This window comes from Cercospora beticola, chromosome 9 (genome assembly GCF_033473495.1).
Source record: "Cercospora beticola chromosome 9, complete sequence".
Taxonomy (NCBI): domain Eukaryota; kingdom Fungi; phylum Ascomycota; class Dothideomycetes; order Mycosphaerellales; family Mycosphaerellaceae; genus Cercospora; species Cercospora beticola.
In genome coordinates, this window is record NC_088943.1 from 643,713 (window position 1) to 663,112 (window position 19,400).

The following is a 19,400-nucleotide window of genomic DNA, read 5'->3' on the forward strand; positions in this document are numbered from 1 at the left end:
GGATTCCTTCGACTTGGGCATCGGACGGACCCGCTTTAGAATACGATAGGACTTGGTCGAATTGTCGTGCAGGGACCGCAAAGCGAGAACAGATACGTCAATTCGACTTCCAAGGCGAAGACTTCCTCGTTCCTGCGAATATAGGTCTGAAATCTGGATGTCTAGGTATAGACCTACGGGGTCGCCGCCCGCTGGCGAGAGAATCAAAGCAGGGGCTTAGCACGCGCCAATGGGTTCGAATCGACTATGATTCTCTGCTAGCAGTCACAGTCGCAACTATTGCTTAGTGATATAGACAGCTAGACGAAGATACATATAAGGAAGATTAAGAGGGCACGTTTTGGGACGCATGAGTAATGATACTACTCGAAAAGCGTACTATTGCCCGATCAAGCTCTTTTGCAACGTAAAAGACCGCGAGGCCGTAAGGTGACAAAGACAAATCCGCGGTTAGCTGTCTACCTGTCTACCTGTCCTTATGCCCTTGGCGCTGCTGTATTTATTTTACCTGCCAACAGGTACTGCTACCTCTTTCTCCGCACAACCTCTAGCTTCAACAGCAATTCACGCAATTCGGATCACTTGAAGCCACGCGCTTAGCCTACGACCTCGATCTCGGCGGAGCCGACAACACGGCATTACCTCAGCCAAATTCGATATTGCTCAAGTCCAAGACATTATGAAGTGGGCAAAACTCTTTGCTCTTGCTGCAGTAGCAAGGCAGACTTCGGCAACCTGGAAAAAGCACCACTGGAAGGCAGAGACTACTGGTGCCAACTCAACAGAACTTATACAATGCATGGCCGAGATGAAGGCAATGCTAGAAGCGAATCCAAAAGGTAAGCTCTCGTAATATATTCTGAACTCGACTAACGTCAAGGCAAAGCAAATCCCATAGAAGGTTACCAATGTGCAAACTCTTGGTGGCAAGTTGGGAGTAATCATATGGGGATACCCTTCCACACGAACCTGAAGAGTTTCCGGCAGTGCGAAGACGATCTCGCAGAAGCAGTCTATGCTGCTAGGGACTGGTTCCAATGTCAAGCACGGGTCTATTGGGGTCGCAGCTTTGTAGCTTACTCGCCGCTAGGGCTCGAAGCATGCACAGCCAAGGGCCACGCACCGTGCGAGTATCATTGCTCATGGTTCTGGCCCTACCATTGTAAGTAGACTGATCGTAACCTGTATTTGGCTTTTGGTAAAGTGTGGTACTGCGAGGCGAGAAAATGACCAACTGTTGGGACTGCACCATATATAAACAAAACCCAAAACTAAAACCCGCAGCTTTCCGCTTCCTCCCATCCCGTAGCTACCTAAGCTGCAACTCTGCAACTCGGACCACAACGACTCAACATCGATATCGCGCAGCAAAAGCTTCCATCATCGCCCGAGATCAAGTGAAGTGGGCAGAACCCATTCCTCTCGCTACAGTTGTGAACATTACGACGGCGGACTCTGCGGAGAGAATCTGCCTCCCGTTCACCAGAAGCGCTAAAATCAGAGAAGTCACAGAGTGTGTCACGGAGATTCGAATCATTGAAGACCAAGCCTCGGATTACTTCTGTCTACTTCATTCCGCTGCCAACGAACTTCACCACGTCAGGTCGACTGCCCTACAATGTTCCGAACGGCCTCCCTGACAACCCCTCAGGCAGCCGCCGCCCGCGCCGCGAGCGTGCGGGAAGAATGTCCAATCTGTTACGAGCCGATCGCGTTCCCCATCATGACCTTCTGCGGCCATTGCTTTTGCTACGACTGCGGGACTCGATGGTTCACCATGTCAGATCAATGCCCCATCTGTCGCAACAAATTGTGTCAGGGACCGCCCGACCCGAAAGCAGAAATCAACGCGATCTTAAGCCAGTCTCGGGACGCTGCAAGGCAGGGCCGAGAGAATCAGAGAGAGGAGTTGAGGTTGCAGGAGCAGCGGAGAGATGCTTTCCGAGAGGCCGTACATCGCATTATGGATGCGGAGGCGCCTAATGGGGAGATGTGGCGGATTAGTGCACTTGTGAGGCGTTTGCGCGCTGATCGCTCTGCTGGCCGGTATGAGTTTGAGTATGATGAGGCGCTTGAGATGCTAGGTACGATGCACGCTGAACGGACTGGAATTGTGGTTATCTCCGGCTTGGTGCTCAAAACCGATCTGGCTGAAGATGATGCGGAGGAGGCTGAGGTCGAAGACCTGGACGAAAGTGCAGAGGATATCAGTGAGGAAAGTAGCGACAAGGCAAGCGACAACAGCGATATGGACGCTGGAGAGGACATTGGAGAGGAGAGCGAGGCTGCTGGTGAGGCGATTCTACCTCATATGGAAAGGCAGACTGCCGAGATGAGCCAGTGATACATGAAGGTGATGGTCATACGGACAATCACTTCGCACCCGCAGAGCCCAGGAAAATTCCGTCAATGCGCTCATCAATACGGTCTGTCCAACGATTTCCAGCTTACGCTACCTGGGGATTCAAGGGACCTCGAAAGCGTTGAAGGTATTCCAGGCATCGACCTGCTACTCCTCTGGAAGAAAGACATCGCAAAGAAAAAGCACGTCCATGCTGTAGAGCTTCTTTCGAACGGGAGAGTGTCCGAAACTCGACAATGCAACTCCCTAAACGCACCTACGCCGCCGTTGGAAGCCCGCAAGCGCCTCTCTCCTCGTCGTGGGCCTTCCATCGGGGTAACGAGGCGATTCGATGCGCGTCTGCAGTATCGAGCTTATTCATCCGACCAGCGTATCGGTCCACTGTCTGTACGCTGGAAGGTGCTCGAAGAAGCGTTGTAATTGTTCGAATCATCGAAGGCGCTCCTCGTCTGTCTCGCGTTCTGCCTGTGCTGTTCACTATCGAATCAGCAGCAACGCATTTGTACTGCAATCGACTTCAAAATGCTGCAAGAAACACTTTCTGATGTACAGGAGAAGAGTGGCGGTTTCGTCGCCCCAACTGAAGCCCCTCGCTGTCTCTGTCTGCCTCCTGCAGGCTTGACACTAGCGTGTTTCAACGGTGTCAAACAACGACAATTCACACGTGCAAGCTGGAACAAGAGACTCGGATTCAATCCACGGTCATTCCTCTTCGCACCTACATCAGCACAGCCCGACTGCCAATTGACGCTGTGCTAGATCAACCAGCACTTCGACGGACCTTTGCTTCGACCACATTCTCGCGCGCACTACTAACCATTTTAACCACCACTCAGGACGCACCCAGTACTTATTCGCCAACACCTCTTCCAAAGAGCATCGAATATGCCACTTCCAACATACATCGAGTTCACCAACCGCCACCTCTTCTCCGCAATGGAACAGGACCAAGACGACTACGCCGAACTATGCGCCATTTGCCAAGATCCCTTCTCCTCCCCCGTCGAAACAACCTGCGGCCATCTCTTCTGCTACCGCTGCGCCCACTCCTGGTTCTCCACCAAAGCTACTTGTCCCAACTGCCGTCAACTTCTCTACGACGAATCGACCAGACCTCGCTGGATCGCCACCGTGGAAATCTTCCCCTTCGACAGCCTAGATTTCGACATCGACCAAGATATCGTTCTGGAGAGATTAATCGAACTAACTCCCATCTTCGAAGAAGACGAGATAGAATTCGACGATACCTCGATTCGAGTGGACTATGACAACCTGTTAGCAGTTGCCGTCGCAGCCACTGCTTGGGGATATGAGCAACTTGACGAAGACAATCAGCTGCGTGGAGAAGAGCTCCGTAAATTGCGGAAAGCATATTTTACAGCCGTGAGCAAAGTGCAAGGAGTCCTTTGGGAGCTTCGCGGTGAAGTCATCACGTCAATGAGATTGTGGCGTCTACTTCGTGACCCGTTCTTTGATGAGGACTCGGATTGCGAGGATAGTGGAGATGAAGCAGAGGACGAGGCAGAGGAAGAGGGTCATTTGGAATATAGAGATAACGAGTATGAGGATAATGATCCTTCTGAAGTTGAAGGCGAAGCCGACTTCGACGATGAGGGTTCCGACGAGGATTACGGTGGGCCGTCAGCAGCAGAAGCAGCTCAGGAGAAACTGGACACCGACCTTCAGAATATGCTGTCATACATCTGCCAGTACGCGACGGTCCACCATCAAGCAATCCATTGGTAGTAGGTAGGTACAAGAGTGTAACGCTCCAGATCAAAGGCCTCATGACGTCCTGTTTCTCTGCACAATCGGAGGCTCCAAAGCTCGTGATATTGGTCGCAGCCAAAATCGTGCTGTGAGAAATTGTCTGAGATGAGGCCCGTGATCGTTGGAAAACAGCTCCAGCTCCGAGATAGGAAGGCATTCTCTGCTATTTCGCTTTGCGAAGATGCACAGTAGCACAGCAGAGTGCTATTCGAGACACCAATGCTTGCGAATCTCCTCCAAGCGATATTGGGAACACTCTATCTTCAGCCACACAGACTCATCCTGTCTTGGGGTCACTGGCTGTCTCTACACTCACACAAGTCGGCATCGCATCGGTTCCCATTCTCTCACATTCCACAGGCCTCAACTTCGTCACCTCCCAGGAACCTCAACCGGAAAATCCCATTCCTGAATCTCAAAAACCCCTCTCTCACTCCTCCCCACCCCCCCACCACTCCTCTCCGTCTCCGCATCCTCAACAAGCCCCAATTTCCCATCCGCCCCTCTCGAAAACTCAAAACACCTAAAATCCGCATTCGCAAACCTCCTCTTACTGATCCCAGTCCTCAAAAACCCCGCATGGCTCACAACCGCAATAACTTTCTCCTTCCGAGCATACAAATCCTCCAGACAATGATCTCCTCGTTCCCGATTTGCCTTCTTCGTATACGCATACGGTGTGTTGTCAGATTTATCAGGATATCTAGGATCGACATGAAACAAATCGAGTTCTGGGAAACGTTTAGAAATTTCTTGAAGAGAGCTGCCAGTGTCGCAGGGTTTGTTGGAGTTCTCTATCAATGCATCGACATCAGCTACAACTCTTCTTCCAAACAGAGACATGAAGGAGAAATAATAGCTCACCTTGCCACATCGCATCCACCTCAACCGGCACTCCGCCCTTGATAAGCCAAGCCAGAGCATTCAAACTCGTCTGACAAGTCCGTTTCATAGGACTGGTGATAATCCTCTCCACTCTTAACGCCAAAGGACATTCTTCTCTGAGATGCTTTTCGAGAGCTTTGCATTGCTCAAGACCTTTGGCCGTGAGTTCTGGATCGTGTAGATTCCAATTACTCGTGGCATTGTGTTCAGCTTCGGCATGGCGGATGAGGATCAGTGTAGGTGGCATATTTTGGTAGATTTGCTTTCAAGCAATATCTTGAGGATTTAGGGATTGTTATGCATTGTGGACGATTTTGCGATGCGATGCTCGCGTGAAAGATGAGATGGTGTCGTGTCGAAACGGCATTACGTCATATGGGTTGTGCAGAAGGAGCAGGTGAAGTGAAAGTGTCTTAGGAGAAGAGTTCTTTCTCTAGTCATCACCGAGACAACACAAAGACAGATTGCTGCACCGAATGCCGTAGTTGTCGCCATACGGAGCTGGGATTGATCCGTCGCTTTGATTGTATTCCCGTTCTTCTGAGCAAGCTGCCTCGTCACACAAACCCAATTGTTCAGAGTCGTGAGGACGCGAATCCGGTGGACATGATCTCGGAAAATTTCGAGGTGTTGCGACCACTTCAACCTGGGGTGTAAGATACTTCTTGGAGACTGTTTTACCGATTCGGCCGATCCTGCTGAGAGGCTGCATGGGAGTGCGATGGCTTGTCCAAATGCAGGAGACACTGCGAGAAGATTGCCATGCCGGAGACTCTGATGGCTCAGAACGCTGCAAGATGAATACCTTCCGACAGCAGGTTCCGCTTCGACTCCATCGCCACTTCTTGTGGCAAACAGCGACACAGCCCTCGCACGACTGTGGCTGGTGATGAACCACAAGGCTGCATCGCCCAACAACAATGACAATGCCCCTCTGGAAGCCCTTCCGAAGCACCTCAGCCCAGCCGGACTTCCACCATGAATAGATGAAAGACACGCAATGCACAAGCAGACATCAGTGTCATCGACGCAAGCGCGGAGCACAAACCGACGCCGGACGAAAACATCCCCGTCAAGCCTCTGCCAATCACCATCACAGATCTTCTATCTCTTGGCAAAAAACCGCTGAGCCTCACCCTTGACGTCCCTCTGTGCAACTCTCCGAAGGCACACAATCGCACGGCGAATTGTGGTCAACGTGCTCGAACGATGTCTTCTCCAGCACTGCCATGCCACGCTCTTCGGTTCTCCATATATCCGATTGACGAGCGACGCGCGTTGCCGCAGAATCGTAGCAGTGCAAAGTAGCCGATGCTAATCATCATGCTGGTAAGACTGGACGAGGAGAAATCATATATATGGCTCCTAGAAAAGTCTACTCTCACGGTAAGCAAAGCAAGGCAGAACAGAACACAACGACAACGACAGCTGGTCTGCCGCTCTCTCTCCATTCTATCTACGATACCAAGCAAATCAAAAGAACCACCACCAAACAACAACAACAACCATGAAATTCTACGCCCTCGCCACCCTCCTAACTTTCTCTCTCACATCCGCCATCCCAACAAACAACGAACCCAACAACAACAAGCCCCACATCCGCCGCTCCCTCACCGGCGTAGCCTTCAAACCTCTGAACCAAGAATTCTACCCCGTCCGCAACAACCCACCTTCCGCCAACCCACCTTACGCCGCCATCCCAACAGGCACCGCTCCCTCAATCCCCTACCCCACAGGAACATCCTCCCCGTTCCCAATCCCCACAGGCTCACTTCCATGCACAACCTCCAACTCCATCGTCTGCGCAGGCCCCAAACTCTTCGGCCTCTGCTCCAACGGAGCCGTGAGTTTCCGCCCTGTGGCACCAGGAACAGCATGTCTGAGTGGAAAAATCGTCTCAGAGAGGGAGATTTATGCGATTGTTGATGATGAGGATGATGAAGATCGGGAGGATGGCTGGTCATGGTGGAAGAGGATTTGAGTTCCCCAGGAGATCGAAGAAAGATTCAGTCGAGGACATGATGTGGTATCACGATATTACGATGGAAAATGAAAGGAAGAGAATGGCGTTTCTGCTTCCCCGGAGAGGTTTCCTTTGGCATGAAATGATATAAAGTCATAGAAAGCTTTTCCGAAAGGCACCACCACGCTCAACAAGTTCAATGAGCAGTATAGAAGAACAAGATAGAGCTTTGAAATTAAGTGTTCGGGTATCGCAAGAAATTTCATCACTACAATCATCGCCTCGAACCTTTTCTCTTCCTCGCAGGACTAGAGCCTTTCGCAGGAGAGCCAGTACCAGTCGCAGTAGCAGCAGACCCCCCATTCTCACGCTCGACCAAAGGACTCGTCTGACGTATTGAGTACCCACCACCACGCGGATGATCCAAGACATCGATCTGCACGCCCTGCCCATCACTACTATCGCTACTGCTAGTCTCCACGCGACGAAGTCCACTTCCATATTGCTCTCTCGCACCTCGTTGAGGAGCCAAAGGCGATGAAGAAGCTGGAGCTCGTCGCAGGGAAGCATAGCGAACATCAGTAGGGTAAGGTGGGTTTGGCGGGTGTCCCGGTGCGGGCGGACCACTGACATTGCGTCGCCCCTGCGCTGCGGGCAGAGGCGGTGCCATGTCGTAGTCGTACGCGGCCCATTGTTGCGCAGTGCTCGCTGATCTGGTCCGTGATGGAGGGGCATACCAGTCCGCATCGTCGGGCGGCTGAGATCGAAGAGAGCCCGACGACTCTGGTCGAATATAGCGTGGTGGAATAGGTGGCATTTCTGGCGGCGTCGACTCCCTCCGACTATGCTTTGAAGAGGATCGAGAAGAAGGGTGTGCGCGCGCAAGCTCTGGAGATGGAGGATTGAAGTATGTCACAGGTGCATACATGACTCCGTTCGGACCAGGAATCATGCTCTCTCGAGGAGGGTACCCAGAAAGAGCTTGTGGGTCGGAGTTCTTCCTGCTGGGTGGGTCCTTTTGTTTGGTCTTCGAATTCGACTTGGCTGGAGAACCAAAAAGCAAGGAGGACGTGCTGCCCTTGCGTCCCTTTTGATTTTTCAAGCTCGTGCTGCTGCTGGAACGACTGCTCGACTTTGCTTTTTCCTTTTCTTTCGCTGCCTTTGCCGGGGTGGCAGGAGGTGAGACCAGAGCTTGAGTTGGCGGATGCTCCAATCGCTGGCCATTCCTGCGCTCAAGAGCCGCCATCTCGTCCATGCTCAGACTCACGTTGCCCTTACCTTCCCTTCGTGCTCGCGAGATCCTGTCCAGAGCGGTGTGTAGTAGAGCTTCCTCACGATCCCTCGCAGCATACGACCTGCTCTGCTGGTACTGCTCGTCCTCTTCTTCCGAAATATCATCGTAATACGCTCGATCATCGTACAATGTGCCGCCTCTATTTTGCCGTCTATCCTGACCCAGGTCGTAGCCATCAAAATACAGTTTATCGCTTGTCCTGAGAGATCCAATGCGATCGCTTCCTTCGTTCAACACAACGCCGTGTCCATGTTCATCATACTCTCCCTCGCTGTCCAGCTCGTGAATGGAGCGTGGATCACGAAGCTCCCAATCTTGCGGATATGTGTGCGTGGCTCTTCGCCTGGTCCCGCCGAGAGCTCCGGGTCGTCTTCCCGTTTCGTAGGGCGAAGAGTGCGCGGCAGACGACCTATACCGCCTCCTCGGAGAAACTAGCGGCGACATCTTTTTCCATGAATGCTGCGTGACCCAGGATGGTCACGCCGGATGCGCCAATGAGCCACAGCACAGTGGTGAAGGGAGAAGCCCAGAAGAAGAGGGGCTAATCGATGTCAGCTGGAGCAGAGTAGGACTCGGCCTCGAAACTCACAATGGATACCACGAGCAGACCGGTGTAGAGCTGGCTCACGGTTGCCCGCGCAAAGCCCACGTCGAGGTCACGTCCCTCGAGCTTGCCAATCCCGTACATGCCACCTACGATCAGGACGATCACGAAGGACAGCAGCAAATTTGTGAGCAAGCTGTAGATGCTGAGCATGACGAAGACGGCGGCATAGTTGCTGCTGAAATAGGATAGGTTGTAGTTGACTCGGTTCTGGATCGTGCCAAAGTCTGCTGGCTTGCTGATGCGCTTGATATCGAGGAACTCGGAGATGGGACGCAGATTGGCGAAACGCGATCCGACGGACTGCGACCTGAGGGAGTCGAAACGACCGCCCAAGCTGTACGCGCACATGTCAGCGGCCGACGCATTCCTGCAGCTGCTGCCTCCGCGCGGGTGGATGCTCACTTCAATCGCGATGTCAAGGCATCGATGGGAATATTGATGCGGGCCATGGTGTCTGGACGGCGCGTGCAAAGGTGCGACGAGGAGATCGGGGGGGCGGGTGGTCTTGTAGATTCTGCGAAACACGCGTGATATTAGCATCCGCGCCTCAACCGTGGTTGCAAGCCGCCTTCAGAGGGCCGCATCCGGACAGCTGCAGCGATCCGGCGACGGGTGAACCTACATTGCGTCGTGGGTGGTGACAGCGTCGGTGACAGCGAGCGGACGGTGGAGCGGAACGAGTCGGTGGTGGTGGAAGGCAGAAAGGAGCAGGCAGAAATGCGTTGACGGAAAGTCCCCAAGTATCGGTGGTGAGAAGCAGCGCTGAACTCTCCCGCTGCTCTCACACAAATCCGCACGGCATCCCTGCGCCGCTGCCGTGCCGAGAGGAAGGCCCAGGGTCTGGCTCCCCTGAATTCGCACGTGAAAGAGGACAGCTAGTGCCCATGCATGAGGAGGAGAAGATGGTGAATCTGATGAAGATGGGCAGGACAGGTGGGAAGGAGGAGATACGGTCCAGAAGAGCTCTTTTCACGCATTTCTTCCCCTCGCCCTCGATTCGCCGGGGAGTGTGCAGCAGCAGGGCAGGGAACGCGCTCTGTCAATAAGCTTCTGCCACGACACGAGCCCGCCAGAAATTCGCGCGCCCAACTCGTCGACTGCTGGCCTCTTTGTTGGCCGACGACAGCAGTACATCCACCACGCTCCCCACCGCCTGTCCATAGGCCACAGTCCGCATCGGCACCTCTGCGAAGGTGTGCGCCGAGTCGTCCAGCGCATCGCCCATCATGCCGCGTCTCCACCTATTGCTGCTGGCACTGCTCGTGGCTCTCGCCGCTGCATGGACCAAAGAGGACCACGAAATCTTCCGCCTGCACGATGAGGTCCAGAAGTCCGAGGGCACCAATGCCACCTTCTATTCCTTCCTCGGCATCAAGCCGAACGCTGGGCAGGAAGACATCAACAAGGCCTATCGCAAACTCTCCCGCACGCTGCATCCCGACAAGGCTCGGAGCAATTGGATAGCCAACTACAACAAGCCCACGCCCGTCAAGACAAAAGCTGGAGCCAAGCCGACTGTACATGTGCAGAAAGACAAAAAGCCCAGCCAAGGCGAGATCAAAAAGTTCAACAAGGAAGCCAGCGCGAGGTTCGAGAGATTGTCCTTGGTAACAGGTGTCCTGCGCGGACCAGAAAGAGATCGCTACGACCACTTCCTCAAGAACGGTTTCCCAACATGGAGAGGCACAGGATACTACTACGAACGCTTCCGCCCAGGTCTCGGCTCCGTTCTCTTCGGCCTCTTCGTCTTTGTTGGCGGAGGAGTCCACTACGCCGCTCTGTACCTCTCCCACAAACGCCAAAAAGAGTTCGTCGAGAAGTATATCAAACACGCCCGCCGCGTCGCCTGGGGTGACGAAGGCGGCATCGGAGCGATCCCAGGTCTCGGCGGAGCTATCTCACCACAGCAAAACGGAGGCAACACCCCCGACAACGAAGAAAGCATGCAATGGAACCGCAAGCAAAAGCGAGAGATGGAACGCCAAAAGAAGAAGGAAGGCAAGAACCCCTCCAAAGCCAACAAAGCTCGCCTCGCGCAAAAGGCCAAAGAAGACGGTATCAGCACTCCAGTAGAATCAGAAGTCATTTCTGGGCCCGTCGGAGCCAAAAAGCGGACCGTGGCCGAAAACGGCAAGATCCTCATCGTCGACAGCGTGGGAAACGTCTTTCTGGAAGAAGAAACCGAAGAGGGCGATACTCAGGAATTCCTCCTCGATGTAAGTTACCACATCCCCCAATTCTCCCCCAAAACCCCAACTAACCTATCTCTTTCTCCTCACAGCCCAACGAACTCCCCACCCCCTCAATCAAAGACACTTTCCTCCTCCGCCTCCCTATCTTTCTCTATAACAAATCTCTCGGCCGCGTCTTCGGTAAAACACAAGATGCGGCATTGGCAGATCTCGTGGGCGAGGATGGAGAAGGAGAAGAGAGCGATGAGACGAATGCTTTGCAATCCGCTACCGCGCCGAATGCGAATGGGGAGACGAGGAAGCGGAGAACAAAGAATAAGTCATGACCTAGATCTTCTGGGTCGAAAAAGTTAAGCTAGGATTGTGTAAATCTAAGGATAGAAGAATATAAAAATGCTACAGTATGAACATGAATGCAGTGGATGGTTGTACATTTTGTGAAGCGTGAAGATGTTGTAAATGATTTTCGTGGTATGAGCGAGCTGTTTGGTCTGTCGAAGCTTACCCATTCCCGCTAGAGATTCTGCTGACGCTCACTACTGAGATAGAATCGAAAGACAGATCAGCAAGTCCAGCTCCCCTGCGAGCATGAGAGATACAACGAGAATTTCAGGAACGGCAGAGCTTGGGAGAAAGAACCGAGATCCTATACATGCCAATCGTCTCAAGTCATTTCTTCATCATACACCTCCAGATCTATCTTCAACCTGATCATACTCATACAACCTGCCACGCTATGCTGTCCGAATCGCACAAGGTCTCTAACCCATCAATGTCTCACTCACCCAGCCAAGTACAGGTCTGCTCTCAAGAGCGCCTAGGCCGAAGACGAAAGCGTAGTAGGCCGAATAACAATCTCCTCCTGCGACGTCGTCGAACTCGCAGTACCCTTCGGCGCATCCACAAAAGTCGTCTGCGTGAGAGTCGGCCCCGGTGGAGTTTCCGTAATGACCGTCACACTCGTGACAGTGCTTTGCGTAGGCTTGACGGTGACGAACGCGATAGAGCTGGAAGTAGTCGAAGAGGCTCCTCCGAGTCCTAGACTTCCCAGTATACCAGCGATATCTGATGCCATGGCTGCTGCTTGCGAGGAAGCGTTGGTTGTGGAGGTGGAAGTCGTAGTGGGAGAGGTGGATGGTGTGGCGGTGATGGTGACGAGCTCGGTCGTGATATGCTGCTGCTCTGCGCCAGCTTGACCAGGGATAATGAAGTTGGGGGCGATGTTGATCGCGGGCTGCTGCTGACTGCTGTCACAAACTGCGGCGACAGCAGAGCCTTGGCCTGCCCATGGGAAGAGTCGAGCTGGGGCGTTGTTGTAGAGGCCGATGATGGTGTACGCGAAGATGATGGTGCTTTCGAAGAAGAGTGTGATCATAAGCACAACGAAGAGAGCAAGTGGCATATGAATGCCAGATCTCTTCTTGGGCTCCGGGTAATGCTCTCGCACGTATTCGCGCGGCGTGTGAGGTGGCGGCGGAGGTGGTGCAGGAGGCGCGACACCAAACAAGGTGGAGAAGCGTGGTGGATAATCTTTCTTATCATGGCATTCGTGGTCGTTGAGTTGTGAGGAAGGATAGCCATTCTTCTTCAGCGCCATGTCTGCATCTTCCATCTCCGCAGGCGCTCGTCCGGGCTGGCTGTCCTCGTGCGTCATCTCCTCGTTGACTTTCTTCTCGAAATGGCTGGAGAAAGACATGTTTTGAAGTCGCTGGAGATACGGATATTCGGAAATGCAGTTTGCTGTTCGTCGCTTTTTGTAATAGGAGTCGTAAGTGTCGTGAATGTCGTGAGTGAGCAATTGCCTGCAATTGTCTCGTTCAAAATGTATATGGTATCGTCAAAGGACCCTGGCAAACGACTCTTCAATGCTGCGAGAGCGCCCGGCGCCGTAAAGTCTATTGGCAGTACGCCGTACAAGGTCGTTGTTCCAAGACAAAGAGCGTTCGACCAGCAAAGCAATATTAACAAAGGTCTCGCGCAGCGAAGTGAAAGAAACAGTAACGAAAGAGAAAAACTCGACAAACACGTGAGGCCGTCAAACGCGTGAATGTCGAAAGAAGAGTTGGAAGAGGAGAGGCTTGTGAACGAGTATGCAGACACACTCCGAGACTGCCCTTCGGGGCCGCGTTGCAGACCTACACTTCACGTCTGTGTCGTTGAACAAACACTCGCCTCGGCTATAGTGTGGACTTCGTAGGGGCCAATGGTGCATGCCTACCAGATGTCGTCGGAACAGTTCTTCGTTACACACGGCGGCTTGCGTCGAGCCATCAGTGCCGTTGCTGTAAGCGCTTGGCTGTGGTTGTAGGATGGAAGAAAGCTGAAGCAGATGTCGCGGGTGGGGCTTGTGTCGAGTGACTGCCAAGAGCTTCCATGATTGGTTGAACGTCGCTTCTCTATTTTGGGCATCGAGACCGCGCTTGCTTGCTTGACGCGACACCATGGTCCATAAACATGAACATGAACATGAACATCCTGCCGATATTAGTTGCATTCTGTGCAATTCCCACGTGCCTGAGCAGAGCGCGAAACTTAGCCTGCGAAAGCACATGACAGTATCGGGGTCACCGTCATCACAAGCGCAATAGAGCAGACTTCACCAGCCAACGACCGTGGCCTTTAAGAATAGCGCATTGGAAGAATGCCAGCGGTCCGCCACTGCTCGATGCTCACTTTTGCAAGTAAGATAGAGTCGAAAATCATGACAGCCTGAGGCTCGTGGGATTCGCGCCACAGCCTGTACACATTTCCATGCTCATGCAGTTTACCGGCTTTGAACACTTTCCTCCGCGCGGAGGTTATTGGTCATCTCAGCCTTGATTTTTCTGCGCGGAGGTCTGTGGTCATCTCAGTGACGGACACCGTCGCTATCGCCAAAAGCACGCCGCCGCGCTGCAAAAAGAAACCAAGCCGAACCCCTGGCTCGAACCTTGAACCACCAGAACACTAACAAAACAGCAAAAAGATAGCCCGACGACTCTCCTGCGAGTCGGCAGACATCTTTTAAGGAACCAAGGATCACACTAGTACTCGGCATTTCGCAGTGTGCCTGCTGACCTACGACTGGGGCACCTTTCCTAAGCCATCCTGAAAGGTGGTACCGAATCGATTTCATGAGTAAGCAGGATTGCAGCGGAGTTATATAGCTTGAAACTGAGGCGGCGGCGGTGCGGTGGCTGAGGGGTACGTGAATGGAATGGGTTGGAGTTGAAGGGGTTTCAATCAATGTTGGTGGCGGGGCAGGGAACAGGTAGCGGGCAGCAAGAAACAATGCTTTGACGGGACCGGGAGTCTCAGAATCATTCACATGCTGAGGGGCTCGACCGATCGATTGATAGTGTTCTGCGAAGTGAGCAATGGCTCCACTGAGGACTCTCACATGTAAGTAAGTCACCACGTAATTACATGGCTCACATGCCATCTGCTTGCAGCCATGGACACTCACGCACATGGTGTTGAATTGAGCGCGAAGGATATCTTCCACCGTCTTCAGACATTCCTCTCCCACACCACAACCAAGTTGCAGTTCCATAGCACTGGACTCCCGATGGACTTCAACGCTCTGGCTTCCCAGCTGGCCGGCCTGGGCCCACCGCCTCCGGGGATCAGTAACTCCATCCATATGCCGAACAACGGCATGTCAGAAAGCTTCATGAACCTACTCTACCGCAATGCGCAGCTGGAGACTGAGCTGCGCCTGGTCAAGGACCAGCTCGCACAAGCTCAGCAATCGACCCAATACCTCCTTCGTCTATTGAGTGGCTCGTCGAATCTGCAACCAGCACACAATATGAACAATGGTGCAGAACCGCCCTCCGACACCATTCTTCCCGTCATGCGCAAGGATTCGGTCACAGAGGTCTTGGAGAAGCCGAAGGAGTCAGTTCCTGCGGCTCCGTTAGTCAACTTCGAAGGAACAGATTCGCTTCTTGACCTCAACGCCGTTGAGGCTGCAGCAGGCAACACTGAGCCAGCGTTACAAGCTCACATCCACCCTCGAAAACTGAAACCAGATTCCATCGGCCTCGGGATCTCCCAAACCAGCTCATCTCGAAGCAGCATCGCAATGACCACCACCGAAGAAGCAACCCCTTCGTCGAGCTTCGCCAATCCAAGCTTCAGGCAGCAGCAGCAGCAGCCTGGCTTCACCATCAGACAGAGCGACGGCACTTCGATGTTCGTTCCAACGCCATCAATGGACAACCCATTGGAGACGCCCTTCCGCAGCATGACTTCTTCTGAATCACTACCGATTCTTGGGCACGAGCACCGCAGTCTGGCAGGCAAAGCATTTGTCTGGGTGGAGATGACATCAGAAGAGCTCACTGAAGTCATTGCACGATATGCCAAGGAGCATCCGAGACATACTGCGGAGGAGTATCGCAGCTATTTTGAGGATGTCATTCGGCCCGCGTACCATCAGCAGGAGAGGGAAAGAGCGCAGGCCAGAGAGGCACGTGGAGAGAATGGGAGCGTTGCGAAGGATATCGGGGAGCCGAGCACGAACTCATCTCAATTTGGTGGCGAGCAAGAAGGCGCCGCTGAAGCGTCCAGTCTAGAAGGCGAGTCGTCCGGTGAGCCAATCGAGACGCAGACGTTGGTGGATGAGATTCCGACTGTTGTGGAGAAGGTACCGCCGGAAGTGAAGGACGATGTCTGCAACTCAGAGTTGGCAAACGTGGCTAGCAGCACGTCCGTCCGGTTTTTAGAAGAAAAGTCGTCAGAAGCTCTTCTCACGCGAGCCGGACCACGCTCTGATGAGCAAACGCCGCCAAACGGGCTTGGAGCCGAATTTGACGCGATCGGAGGGTCCTTGGTGGCAAAGGAGCTGGAGTTTGAGGCATCGGGCGACTTTGCTCCCGAACCTGAACTTGTGCTGGCAGCAGCCAACGTGACGCCCAGCACGACCGTCACCAGCACACCATCGACAGCCGACTACCAGCCTCCTCGCCTCTACAATCCCGCAGCTCTCGGCGACGCCAAAATCCTCCAAGCTGAGTTCCAAAACCGAGTGCCATCTCGTGGCCGTCGTCATATGGATCGAAGCTCTCGGCCAGAACGACACGACTCCAAAGTTTCAAACTACCCGGGAGGATGCGATCGCCAAGGCTTCAACAACACATCATACATCACCTATCCCAATGAGATACAGGACCTCTTCGCCACTGCTGCCGAATGCGACGAGCACCCCCAGCGATCGGTTCTGGTGACCAACATCCCGCCCTCCACCACACTCCTCGACGTCCTCTCCACAATCCACTCAGGCCAGATCTTCTCCTCAATCTTCCTCGACACAAGCGGCATGCGCACCAATCCACCAATCTCAACCGCCACTGCCCTGTTAACCTTCGTCCACGGCCGAGACGCCCTCGACTTCACCAAGAACTCTATCCAACACCCTTTCAGCGTTCAACTCCTACCCACAGTATCCCGCCCCATCCACCCCTCAATTGGATCGTCCACCCGCATCCTCTCCATCTCCGACCCAAAGAACATCTGGACCCCCAACGAAGTCGTCCTCCGCCTAATCGCCAACGGAGTCCCTCACCCGCTCAAAGCCGAATCCTCCACAGAAACCCCAGGACTCCTTCTCTTCCACTTCGCCAGCATGCCCGAAGCACAAGTCGCCTACCACGCCATATCCCGCGACTACGCTTTCTTCGGCAACGTCGAAAAAGGCTACTTCAAGGATCCCTGCGACAACAACAAACCCCTTCCTACCCACAGAGACGAAGATCCAGTGCAAGTCCAAGACACTACCACTCCCCTCAACCCTTCTCAGCACCACTCCAAGCCTCAAAAGCAACAACAAAATGTCGACGAGACAGATGGCTCGGAGGTCGAAACCTCCCATACTCTCCTCTCTGTGGACCCAGTCAATCAATCCTCCCTCCTCAAATCTCACTCCCAACTTCCACCACCACCACCGCCATGTCCAGCAAAAACAATCCCCTACTCCTCCGGAATCCACACCAAAATCCCCTACCAATCCATCATGTTCGAAGGATGAGCTGAGTTAAAACGCCCATCCACAATCAACCTCACTCTGTCCCCTCTTTCTACTCTCCTTCCTCCCTCTCCTCTCACTGGGAATTCGACGGATCATCTCTGCTCCACACTGCAATCAGTCAGTCAATCAATCAGAAAGGAAGGAGAGAGGAGGGGGCCACGACGTGAAGAATGAAAGACTACGGATATGGACTGGACTGGACTGGACATGGGCGGAAGGAAGGAAGAGAATAAATGAATGAATAATGAGCGATGTTACGATTGGCTTGAGTTTGATCTTGGTCTTGAGGAAGGAAGGGAGGAAGGGAGGAAGGAGGCGTGCGTGTAGTGGGACCACGATGCATTCTTGGACTTGGAGTCATGGTTCTTAGCGAATGAAATTCAATCTTTGCTCTCTCGGTTTGCGTGCAAGTGTGAGGATGCCTAGTGATGCTTGTTGATCCATCTGTCCTCTGTGGCTGTACTTCCAGCAAGCATGTCATTCAGAAATTGAGAAGACATTGGGGCATCGAACGTGAACGGTAAAAGACGCGGGTAGAAACTCAATGCATTCTTTTTTGGAATTACTACAATTAAACAAGTTGCCGTAACTCATGACCCGTTAACATCTTCATCTCGAATGCATCTTTTCCTGGATGGGTACTGCCGTGAAAAATTGCCGTACCGCTTCGCTCAATGACATTACCAAAATCCATTACGTGTGCCGCACTTTCCATCACAACCCTCTTACATGGCCAAGCCGAACACGGCGAGGAGTCCTGTGACAAGGATACCGGTGCCGTAGTTCTGAGCAAGGTGAATGGCAGCGCTGTCGGAGGCGGATGGAGTAGCCGAGGACTCGGTGCCAGTGGTCTCGCTGGCTCCGGTCTCTTCACTGCCGGTCGAGGAGGAGGTTGGGGTAGCGCTGGCAGAAGCAGAAGAGCTGTCGCCGCCCTCGGCCTCGGTGGCGTTCTGTGTGCCGCAAGTGACCGACTCGCAAGCAGCCTGTCCGTCGCGGTCGTCGGGGTGGCTCAGGACGCAGTTGGTCCTCCACTGCTCGCAGATGAAGAAGGGCAGGGTCTGGGTGTAGTCGGAGATGTTGCGGGCTTCGCCATCGGGGCAGGAGCAGTCGTATGTCAATTGTTCCTGGCACACAGTCAGCGTGTCGGTCTCGACCGGGCTCATTTTGATCGACTCACAGCATCGCAAGTGTTGGTCTCGGCGCGGCCGCCGCAGATCTGTGGGCAAGCAATGGTCTGTCCACGGCACCACGAAGCTCTGAGCGAGGAGGGGACCTCGCTGGCGGTGATGCTCAGGTTGCCCGATGTGGAGTAGTTCTGGGCGCTGGCGACAGCGGACAGGGCCGCGAAGGCGACGGCGAGGGTGGTGCGGAACATGGTGACCGTGGGGACGAGGGTTGGATTGATGGATGGGGGTGGATCTGCTAAACCACAGTGCGCGTCAGTGTCACGGTCAATTGACGCGGCCTCGTTGGCTGGTTGCCAGGCTGATGAGCGCGGCGCGCCGATCGGGTGGTGGACCAACCTTTTTGGGTTTGCAGCTGCAGTGGTCAATGGATATCGATGGAGTTGTGTTGCAGAGGCTCGTCGATGGAGTGTCGAAGCGAGAGTTGGACGGAGCGAGTGCGCGACGAGGGAGTGCTGGAGCGAGGGCAGCAGTGGCAGGTGCGCGGCGGAAGCGACGACTTTATCATGGCAACGAGGAGTGCGAGCGGAGCGTCCGTGCAGCAATAGCTCTCCACACTAACTTAGGTTGCTGCCGCCTCCGAGGAGGAAAACTGCTCTCAGGAACGGGTCTCACTCGTCCAACGTCGGCAGGCGCGTGCGGAAACGACAGAACCATGTTCGAGGTGTCTGCGCTGTTCATCTCACCGTATCGCGCATCTCCAACACGTTCAATGGCTTTCTGCGGTGGCATCGCGCTGTCAAGAGCACGTTGTCGGGCTGCATGCCTTGCATGGCGCTAATCCCGATCAGGTAGGCGGCTCTTCGAAAGCCTGCCACAGCAGCGTTGTGCAAAGATTGCCTGCAGCAAACCATTGCCGCTTGTTTCACAGTAATCCCTCCGCACGTTTCCAGACCGGACACCTGCCAAACGCCTGCTGTGCTCACTGGAAATGCGAGACTGAGTATCACGGGCTGTGGCAACATTGCGAGCATGGGGACGGCGAAGAATCGTGCTCGTTTGCCTCCAAGCCCGCCCAGCCCACCCAGCCAGGTCGTTGCGCCAGTAGTTAGTGCCATATGCACAGGGCCGCTCATCCGGGAGCAGATACGGTCGGACTGGCACAGCACCGGGTGCGCCAAGTCGGAGATGAC

General features: G+C 53.9%; 10 protein-coding genes across 10 annotated transcripts; 5 read left to right on the forward strand and 5 right to left on the reverse strand.

Annotated features, from left to right (window-relative positions):
- Window positions 1-1,777: 1,777 nt before the first annotated feature.
- On the forward strand, window positions 1,778-2,344 carry RHO25_012473 (uncharacterized protein; the record flags this gene model as incomplete). The annotated part of the gene is made up of 1 exon (XM_023603780.1): window positions 1,778-2,344. One exon carries the CDS (start codon window positions 1,778-1,780, stop codon window positions 2,342-2,344), a length of 567 nt encoding a protein of 188 aa, XP_023450246.1.
- A 903-nt stretch (window positions 2,345-3,247) lies between these two features.
- RHO25_012474 (uncharacterized protein) lies at window positions 3,248-4,108 on the forward strand (the record flags this gene model as incomplete). Its single annotated transcript, XM_023603781.1, has 1 exon — window positions 3,248-4,108. One exon carries the CDS (start codon window positions 3,248-3,250, stop codon window positions 4,106-4,108), a length of 861 nt encoding a protein of 286 aa, XP_023450245.1.
- A 396-nt stretch (window positions 4,109-4,504) lies between these two features.
- Window positions 4,505-5,264, reverse strand: RHO25_012475 (uncharacterized protein; the record flags this gene model as incomplete). The annotated part of the gene is made up of 2 exons (XM_023603782.1): window positions 4,505-4,926; window positions 4,997-5,264. The coding sequence occupies 2 exons, from the start codon at window positions 5,262-5,264 to the stop codon at window positions 4,505-4,507; spliced, it is 690 nt and encodes a 229-aa protein (XP_023450238.1).
- Window positions 5,265-6,524: 1,260 nt separating this feature from the next.
- Window positions 6,525-6,998, forward strand: RHO25_012476 (uncharacterized protein; the record flags this gene model as incomplete). The annotated part of the gene is made up of 1 exon (XM_023603783.2): window positions 6,525-6,998. One exon carries the CDS (start codon window positions 6,525-6,527, stop codon window positions 6,996-6,998), a length of 474 nt encoding a protein of 157 aa, XP_023450237.1.
- A 256-nt stretch (window positions 6,999-7,254) lies between these two features.
- On the reverse strand, window positions 7,255-8,235 carry RHO25_012477 (uncharacterized protein; the record flags this gene model as incomplete). The annotated part of the gene is made up of 1 exon (XM_065603553.1): window positions 7,255-8,235. One exon carries the CDS (start codon window positions 8,233-8,235, stop codon window positions 7,255-7,257), a length of 981 nt encoding a protein of 326 aa, XP_065459625.1.
- A 448-nt stretch (window positions 8,236-8,683) lies between these two features.
- On the reverse strand, window positions 8,684-9,330 carry RHO25_012478 (uncharacterized protein; the record flags this gene model as incomplete). The annotated part of the gene is made up of 3 exons (XM_065603554.1): window positions 8,684-8,815; window positions 8,864-9,215; window positions 9,284-9,330. 3 exons carry the CDS (start codon window positions 9,328-9,330, stop codon window positions 8,684-8,686), a joined length of 531 nt encoding a protein of 176 aa, XP_065459626.1.
- Window positions 9,331-10,107: 777 nt separating this feature from the next.
- Window positions 10,108-11,399, forward strand: RHO25_012479 (uncharacterized protein; the record flags this gene model as incomplete). Its single annotated transcript, XM_023603785.2, has 2 exons — window positions 10,108-11,097; window positions 11,163-11,399. 2 exons carry the CDS (start codon window positions 10,108-10,110, stop codon window positions 11,397-11,399), a joined length of 1,227 nt encoding a protein of 408 aa, XP_023449895.1.
- Window positions 11,400-11,890: 491 nt separating this feature from the next.
- Window positions 11,891-12,769, reverse strand: RHO25_012480 (uncharacterized protein; the record flags this gene model as incomplete). The annotated part of the gene is made up of 1 exon (XM_023603786.1): window positions 11,891-12,769. One exon carries the CDS (start codon window positions 12,767-12,769, stop codon window positions 11,891-11,893), a length of 879 nt encoding a protein of 292 aa, XP_023449893.1.
- Window positions 12,770-14,506: 1,737 nt separating this feature from the next.
- RHO25_012481 (uncharacterized protein) lies at window positions 14,507-17,083 on the forward strand (the record flags this gene model as incomplete). Its single annotated transcript, XM_023603787.1, has 1 exon — window positions 14,507-17,083. The coding sequence occupies one exon, from the start codon at window positions 14,507-14,509 to the stop codon at window positions 17,081-17,083; it is 2,577 nt and encodes an 858-aa protein (XP_023450102.1).
- A 725-nt stretch (window positions 17,084-17,808) lies between these two features.
- Window positions 17,809-18,458, reverse strand: RHO25_012482 (uncharacterized protein; the record flags this gene model as incomplete). Its single annotated transcript, XM_023603788.2, has 2 exons — window positions 17,809-18,207; window positions 18,261-18,458. The coding sequence occupies 2 exons, from the start codon at window positions 18,456-18,458 to the stop codon at window positions 17,809-17,811; spliced, it is 597 nt and encodes a 198-aa protein (XP_023449892.1).
- Window positions 18,459-19,400: the final 942 nt, after the last annotated feature.